The 9,025-nt window shown below is 50.7% G+C and overlaps 1 protein-coding gene across 1 annotated transcript; it reads left to right on the top strand.

Moving 5' to 3' along the window:
• Positions 1-7,344: 7,344 nt before the first annotated feature.
• Positions 7,345-8,821, top strand: LOC124670604 (2-oxoglutarate-dependent dioxygenase 21, chloroplastic-like). Its single transcript, XM_047207086.1, has 3 exons — positions 7,345-7,545; positions 7,792-8,030; positions 8,132-8,821. Exons 1-3 carry the CDS (start codon positions 7,345-7,347, stop codon positions 8,709-8,711), a joined length of 1,020 nt encoding a protein of 339 aa, XP_047063042.1. The 3' UTR covers positions 8,712-8,821.
• Positions 8,822-9,025: the final 204 nt, after the last annotated feature.

The following is a 9,025-nucleotide window of genomic DNA, read 5'->3' as shown; positions in this document are numbered from 1 at the left end:
ACACACTAAATTTTTTCTAACTAAAATTTCTAACAATTTCCTAACTAAAATTTCTAACAATACTAACTAAACTTTCTAACAATTTCCTAACTAAAATAACTAAAATTTCCTAACTAAAATTTCGTAACTAAAATTTCCTAACTAAAATTTTCTAACTAAAATTTCCTAACTAAATTGTTTCTAACTAAAATTTCCTAACTAAAATTTCTAACTAAATTTTCCTAACTAAAAACTAACTAAAAAAAAAAGGAGGGGGCAGGGGCGGGCGGCGCTGCTCACCTCGAGGGCGTGCGGCGGCGGACGGCGCGGAGGGAGGAGCAGGGCGGCGCGGGCGGGCGGCGGCGCGCGGGCGACGACGGGCGACGGGCGCGGTGTGGAGGAGGAAGAGGAGGAGCAGGCGCGGCGCGCGGCGGGCGGCGGGCGCGGGCGGGCGACCGGCGGGCGGGCGGCGGCGGCGGGCGACGGCGGGCGACGGCGGGGCGACGGGCGCGGTGTGGAGGAGGAAGAGGAGGAGCAGGGCGCGGCGCGGGCGGGCGACGGCGGGCGACGGCGGGCGGGCGCGGCCGACGGCGGGCGACGGCGCGGGCGGGCGCGGGCGACGGCGCGGACGGCGGGCGGGCGGCGAGCGGCGGGCGGCGGCGCGCGGGCTTGGAAAATTTTGGCAGCCTGCCGGCGTCCAAAACTCCTCGCGCGAATGGGGAAGAAGGAGGGGCGCGCGCAGTTAAGTAATTGGGGTCTTTTGCACCGGTTCGTGGCTGGAACCGGTGCAAAAGAGTCTTTTGCACCGGTTCCAGCCACGAACCGGTGCAAAAGACCCCAATTTTGGCTGAAAATTTTGCGTTCTTCCCGCCTTTTTTTCTCTCTTTCGCGCGGGATCGAGTTCCCGCCACGACGCTGCGCGGGTTTCCGCCACGACGCCGCGCAGGACATTTCCCGCCACGACGCTGCGCGGGTTTCCGCCAAGACGCCGCGGCTGGACATTTTCCCGCCACGACGCTGCGCGGGATATGTTCCCGCCACGACGCCGCACTTGACATTTTCCCTCCACGACGCCCAGCCGCGGAGATTTCCCGCCTAAACGCCCTCTATAAATAGTACTCCCCCGTGTCTCCCATTTCACTCATCACTGAACCCTAGCCCATTGCACAATGCCTCCAAAGCCGCACCCACCGCCGGTGGAGGTGGACCCGCAGCTCGCGGAGATAGAGGAGTGGGAGGAGCTGCAGCAGCCGGCTGCGGCGAGAGGCGGCAGCCGGGAGGGCAGCAGCGGATGAGGTGGGACCCGCAGCCTCGCAGAGATAGAGGAGTGGGAGGAGGCGGCGCTAGCGGCTACCATAGAAGCGTTTGAGAGGCAGAGTCTCCAGGAGCTGCATAAGCGGCCGCGTGTGGCGGATCTGGATAGTGAGGAGATGCATAAGCGTCGTCGTGAGGAGGAGCTGCGGCAGGAGGCGACAGCCAGGAGGGCAGCAGCAGATGCGCGGAAGAACTAGTAGAAGTTGTTATTTTTGAATTTCAATAAAGCAGTGTTGTCGTTGTTTTAGTTTAAGTTTAGTTAACTTATCTTGTTAAATTTCAATAAAGTCGTTGTCGTTTTATCCCGGGGTGGTTTCATCTGGGGGGAGGGGATTATCTGGAAGCACACACCGCTATATATAGCCCCCTCCGGGGAGAGTAGAGAGAACAAAGAGAGAAGATGCAACGACCAAGAAGGAAAGAGCCTCTCCGGCGAAGTTTCTCGAAGATGTCTTAGATGGCTGGCCGTCTTAGACATCTTCGGAAACTTCGCCCGAGAACTCTTCCCACAAGCTGCTAGTATACACCCAACAAACAATAGCTCACAGTAAGGAGGGGAGAGCATAGAGAGCTTCCAGGGAGCTGGTATATAACCCGACGACGGCGACCTCGAAGGAAAGAGCCTCTCCGGCGGAGTTTCTCGAAGATGTCTTAGATGGACGGCCATCTTAGACATCTTCGGAAGCTCCGCCCGAGTAACTCTTCCCGCAAGTCCCGCTCGGAAGCTGCTACTATACACCCAACAACCAGTAGGTGAGGATAAATTTCCAAACATGTGTATCTACAAAAATAATAAACTTGGATAATTGCATTTAGTTAAAACGACCAATGTTACAGATACATATCACAACAAACGCTTCACAATATGAGCTCAAGGTACATGATAATAATTAATACATTATGATCGCTTCGACCGTAACCATGGAGTATCTTCAGCATTTAACGCGATGGTTGGATCAATGTTCACTGTGAAGGGCGGAATTTCAGCAAACTTATTATAATCTTCTCTTGTCCTCGACTCCCACGATGGTTCTTTTCCCTGAAAGAACTATGTGACGCTTTGGCTCATCGGATGAGCTCATTTCCTTATGTTTTCTTTTATTCGGTCTAGAGGACATGTCCTTCACATAGAAAACCTGAGCCACATCATTGGCTAGGACGAATGGTTCGTCTCTCGTAACCAAGATTGTTGGTATCCACTGTTGTCATTCCGTACTAGCTGGTCTACCTTTACCCCTTTTCCATCCAGCTTGAACCATTTGCACCGAAATAAAGGGACCTTAAAAGAAGGTCCATAGTCAAGTTCCCATATCTCCTCTATGTAACCATAATATGTGTCCTTTTTGCCACTGCTAGTGTTTGTTGCATCAATGCGGACACCACTCGTTTTGGTTGGTGCTCTTTTATCTTGGGCGAACGTGTAGAAGGTATTTCCATTTATCTCGTACCCCTGGAAAGTCACTATAGTCGAAGATGGTGACCCAGCCAACATGTACAACCGATCTACAATACTGTTGTTATTAATGAGATGTTCTCGGAGCCAACCGCCGAATGTCCGCATATGTTTATGCGTAATCCAGTCTTCGGGACCGGCCCGGATGTTCCGAGCGCACAATATTCTTGTGATCGGTGATATACGGGGCCACCAAGGTGGAACTTTGTAGAACGTGTAGTGTGCTTGAGTGAAAGAAATGCCGTCCCTACATATCATTGATTTCCTTCCTAGCGTGCCTTTTCCACTTAGTCGCCCCTCATGTCGCGATTCAGGAACACCAATCGACTTAAGGTCAGGAATGAAGTCAACACAGAACTCGATGACCTCCTCTGTTCCATAGCCCTTGGAGATGCTTCCTTCTGGCCTAGCACGGTTATGAACATATTTCTTTAAGACCCCCATGAACCTCTCGAAGGGGAACATATTGTGTAGAAAGACAGGACCGAGGATGGCAATCTCTTCGACAAGGTGAACCAGGAGATGTGTCATAATATTGAAGAAAGATGGTGGAAACACCAACTCAAAGCTAACAAGACATTGCACCACATCCTTCTCGTAACCTTGGAAGACTAGCTGGATTGATTACCTTCCGAGATATCGCATTAAGGAATGCACATAGCTTCACAATGGGTATTCGAACATTTTCCGGCGAAGCCCCTCGGTGCAACCGGAAGCAAGCTGCGTCATAATAATGTGGCGAGTCATGCGACTTCGGGTTCTGGAATGTTTTCTTCTCCATATTTATAATTCCCTTTATATTGGAGGAGAAGCCGGACGGGACCTTGATACTCGTAAAGGACTTCAAAAAGATATCCTTCTCTCGCTTTGGTAAGAGCGTAGGCTGGCAGGACTTAAGCGACTCCCCGTATCCTTGTAATCCTCGTTCTTGCTTGTCTTTTGGGACTTTCATACGATACCGGTCCTCCCGTGCTTCCGGTGTATCTTTTGTCTTCCCATACACGCCTAAGAAACCTAGCAGGTTCACGCAAAGATTCTTCGTCACGTGCATCACGTCGATTGAAGAGCGGACCTCTAGGACTTTCCAATAGGGTAGATCCCAAAATATAGATTTTTTCTTCCACATGGGTGCGTGTCCGGTAACGTCGTCATTCGGAACAGATTGGCCGCCAGGACCCTTTCCAAAGATTACTTTTAGGTCCTTGACCATATCAAGTAAAGCATCACCGGTACGGAGTTCAGGCTTCACCCGGCGATCTGCCTCACCTCCGAAATGATTGCCTTTCTTTCTGACGGGTGCCTCTTTGGAAGAAATCGACGATGCCCTGTGTACACAACCTTCTTACATTTATGCAAATAGGCACCTTCGGTCTCATCTAAACAAGTGCGTGCATGCATTGTATCCCTTGTTTGTCTGTCCCGAAAGGTTACTAAGAGCAGGCCAATCATTGATGGTCACGAAAAGCAACGCTCGTAGGTTAAATGACTCCTCGTTTGTACTCATCCCATGCATGTACACCTGGTTTGCTCCACAACTGTAAGAGTTCTTCAAATAATGGCTGTAGGTACACATCAATGTCGTTGCCGGGTTGCTTTGGGCCTTGGATGAGCACTGGCATCATAATGAACTTCCGCTTCATGCACAACCAAGGCGGAAGGTTATAGATACATAGAGTTACGAGGCCAGGTGCTATGACTGCAGCTCTGCTCCCCAAAAGGATTCATTCCATCTGTACTTAGGCCAAACCTTAAGTTCCTCGCGTCATCTGCAAAATCCGGGAACTCTCTATCGATTGTCCTCCACTGCGACCCATCGGCGGGGTGTCTCAAGCATCTCGTCTTTCTTACGGTCTTCTTTGTGCCATCGCAACAACCTGGCAGGCCCTTTATTTCCGAACAGACGTTTCAACCGTGGTATTATAGGAGCATACCACATAACCTTGGCAGGAACCCTCTTCCTAGGGGGCTCGCCCTCAACATCACCAGGGTCATCTCGCCTGATCTTATACCGAAGTGCAGTGCATACCGGACATTTTTCCAAATTTTCATACTCAAGCACGGTAGAGGATGCGATCATTAATGCATGCATGTATCTTCAAGCACCTCTAATCCTAGAGGGCAGAGAACCTTCTTTGCTTCGTACGTACCTGTCGGGCAATTCGTTATTCTTTGGAAACCTCCTCTTCATTATTTTCGAGTAACTTCTCAAATGGCTTGTCACATATACCAGCCTCCGCCTTCCATTGCAGCAACTCCGGGGTGGCACCGAGCTTTGTGTTGCCATCTTCGCAATTTGGGTATAACTTCTTTTTGTGATCATCTAACATGCCCTTTAACTTTCGCTTCTCGTTTTCTCGTTTCGCATCTCTCGTGTGCATCGGCGATGGCCCGACGAAGATCATCATCAACGGGCTCATCCGATGCCTCTTCATCTTGATCACCTCCTCCCCGCATCTTCATCTTCATCATGCCCTGTTGCAATATCACCGTAGTTAGGGTACATATCATCATCCTCTTCTTCTTCTTCGTCGTCTTCCATCATAACCCCTCTTTCTCCATGCTTGGTCCAACAATTATAGCTGGGCATGAAACCTTTCCAAAGCAGGTGTGAGTGAATGACTTGCCATTCAGGGTATTGCTTCAAGTTATGGCAATCAACACATGGACAACACATAAAACCATCCGCCTGTGGGTTTTCCCGAGCCACACGGATAAATTCTTCCAGGCCCGATCTGAACTCGGTAGACGTCGGTCAACGTACATCCATTGCCGCCGGTTCATCTACATCAAATAATTAATTAAGTTTATCAATAAACAATTACAAAACATCATAATATTTATAAATAGTGGAAATTAGCACCGTACAAATGAAAGGGTTAAGTTGTTGCTTAAACCTTGATCGAGGAGGAAAGAAAGAGGAGAAAGCTTAAGTGTCGCTCCGGCACCTCATCTCATTTTTGTTGGGTGTAAAATCAAGCGGCATCACTCTCTCACACATTTCATCGAGCACCTTATGTGCATGCCAAAGAGAAGCAACTTAGCACTCAACGCACACACCTTCTCCTAGCAAAAATGAAGTGAGTGGGCTGTTTGGCGAGTGTAGCTGAGCTGAAATAGGGCTGGGGACTCTAGTACCGGTTCGTGTTACGAACCGGTGCAAATGATCTATCTTTGCACCGGTTCGTAACACGAACCGTGCTAAAGGTTCCTCGGCCGACACGTGCTCGGCCACGAACCTTTTGCACCGGTTTGTGTTACGAACCGGTGCAAAGATAGATCATTTGCACCGGTTCGTAACACGAACCGGTGCAAAAGGTCCCTCGGCCGGCTGCTCCCCTCGAACCGGTGCTAATGACCCCTTTTAGCACCGGTTCGTGCCAAATCCGGTGCAAATGACATCTGGGGCAAAAAACCAAAGCCCTTGTTTCTACTAGTGACTTGGTGGAGGTCCTGGACGGGCGGGGCATGGCGGCAATCTATGGGGCACGGGCCGGCCGTACGCAAGGGCTCGGGCGGCGTGGACTGGGAAGCTCGGAAAGGGAATGCTCGAGGAGTTGAGATCGAGGGATTTTCGGCAAACGCCAGACAGGGTCGGGGTCAAGTCGCACCTCGCGGTACCTAATTTGTTTCCGCTCAACGTGGGTCGGGTCGATCGACCACCCTGACCCCTTGCTGCTCTGCCCGTGGGTAATCAACTGAGAATTCCTTAAGTCTCAGTCACCCACAAAAATGAACTTGATTTGCACTTTTCTGTCACAAAAGTGCATTGCACTCCGAGTTGCACATTTTTTTGAACTGCAGTTGCACTTTTCTGAGATGACTGAGACTTAAGAAAATCTCAGTGACTGAGACTCCACTACCAAAAATTCAGTTCTTATAGATATTTGAGAACTTTGGTCACCTCTTGAAAATGCTCTGACAGCATAAAAAGTAGCCAATCCGTATACCCCAAAAGAGGTGCTTTGTCAGCGATGCCAAAACCGGAAATCCGTCTGCACTGATATCCATCCCCGGCCCTTGTTGCCACACCCTGCCGCGGGTTCAGCAATCCCCACCACGAAGAAAACAAGCATTATCGGCACGGCGACGCAACTTGGTCGGAGAAAAGAATCGCATGCCCACATCTGAGCTGGTGGCCACTGCCAAAGGCGATCATCTCATCTGGACGTAGCTACACCCAGGCGTGCGTACGTACATACGCAATTGTGGCTTGCTCCTGGACCAAACGGGCGAGGGGAAACCAAATCCAAGCGGGTTTGGGCTGTCAAAACGGAGCAGAGAAGTCTATGTACAGAGCATTTGATTTTGCCCACTGGGCAGCATCTCCCGCATGCGGTGCGGCTATCTCCCCATCCCTGTCTCCTCATTACTTCCTCCCTTCCTCTGCTGCTGCTTCTTCTTATGATGCTTCTGCTACTACTCCTGCTCATCAAGATTCAGCCTATAAATCAGAATCTTGGAATCCAGATGGAACGCATCGGAAGCATCTCGGAACAAGCAGCAGCGAGCGACAAGCGCGCGAGCTATCCATCGACCGATCGATCGAATACGTGCCTGCTCTTTTTCGTTCGTTGGGAGCTTGACGAAGAAGACGAGGCATGCCTGCTGCCGTCTCCGGGCGCCTCCTGACGAGGAACATCAACATGGCGAGCAGCCACCAGCATCAGCAGCCGCCGCGAGCGTCGTCGCGAGCATTGCCCGTGATCAACATTGGCCGGCTCGGCGACAACGACCCTGCCGCACGGGCGCTCGTCGTCCAGGACATCGCACGGGCCTGCCGGGATCGCGGCTGCTTCCAGGTTTGTGGCACTGGCATGTAATGTAATACTCGTTAGAACTCTGTCACTTGACACTGAACAGAACGCCACCCTGCATGGTCAGTTAAAAAGGTACTAAGTTACACCTCACACCGCACATATTATTATTCTTGCCTGACAGCAACCTCACGCTAAGTTGACTGCACTGGAAGCAAAATTAAACGTACTAGAATAGAATGTTGATGCTCAATTACTGATACCATTGTGCTGTTGTACCATCCCCTGCAGGTGATAAACCACGGCGTCAGCAAGTCCGTCATGAACGGCGCCCTGGAAGCCGCCTCCGAGTTCTTCGACATGTCCACGGAGCACAAGGAGGCGTTCGCCTCCGACGATATCCGGGGACCTATCCGGTACGACACCAGCGCGAGGGATGGGATCAGCAAGTGCAGGTCGTTTCTCAAGCACTACGCCAATCCCCTCCAAGACTGGGTCAAGTTCTGGCCAAAGCAACCTGCATCATACAGGTAATGATCAACCTGGGAGCATCCATCACATCATCACCCTTCAGCATCCTCTTTTTTTAATATGGCATGGATCATCCTAACTTACAAACAAACTATAACAGGAAGAAAATGGGGATGTACGCCGTGGAAATACAGAGACTGTCAGTGCAACTCACAGGAGCCATTATGCAAGGACTAGGATTGGGGCCAATGTACCTGCAGGAGAAGCTCGGAGCAGGGTTGCAGTTCATGGCTCTAAACAACTACCCACAAGGGTCATCGCAAGCGGGCGACACGGTCGGGCTGGCACCACATTCTGACTACGGCTTCATCACGATCCTGATGCAGAGCTCCCCAGGGCTCGAGGTGATGCACCACGACGACGATGCCTGGACGCCGGTCCCAGCCATCCCGGGGGCCCTTCACGTCCATCTCGGTGACCACATGGAAGTGTTGAGCAATGGCCGGCTCAGGTCACTTCTGCACCGGGCAATCCTGAATACCGATGAAGCGAGAATTTCTATCGCCAGCCTTCATGGGGTTGCAATCGATGAGAAGGTCAGCTGTGCTGAGGAGCTCGTCGATGAACGCCACCCAAAGTTGTACAGGGAGAGCAGCTTCCATGACTTCCTCGACTTCCTGCCGACAAATGTCAATACTTATCGGAGGTTCGTTGAGACCCTCAAATTCGACAGGGCTTAAAGATGAACACATCGGTTCTGCTCCATTACGACATAGCTGAATGAGACCCTTCGGACTCCAATTAGCTGTGCCTTGATGCTAGAGAACTGAACTATTTAGCTATGCCTCAATTACCAAGTATCCTATTACAAATAAGGGAGTATGGTATCAGCAGAGGTGGATAGACATGTGATTAGCAAGGTTGCCTTTTATTTCCCCTTTTCTTTCTTTGGAGAAATGCAGTATGACTGCATGTCTCTTCTATCAAAAGGAGGTTCAAAGGAATCTTGCAAGGTTCTTCCCCTTGTTTGGTCCTACACCATATGTGTTGGTCA

The sequence above is a fragment of the Lolium rigidum genome, chromosome 7 (assembly GCF_022539505.1).
Source record: "Lolium rigidum isolate FL_2022 chromosome 7, APGP_CSIRO_Lrig_0.1, whole genome shotgun sequence".
Classification (NCBI taxonomy): domain Eukaryota; kingdom Viridiplantae; phylum Streptophyta; class Magnoliopsida; order Poales; family Poaceae; genus Lolium; species Lolium rigidum.
Note: the sequence above shows the minus strand (reverse complement) of the source record. Positions and strands in the feature narration are given on the sequence as shown.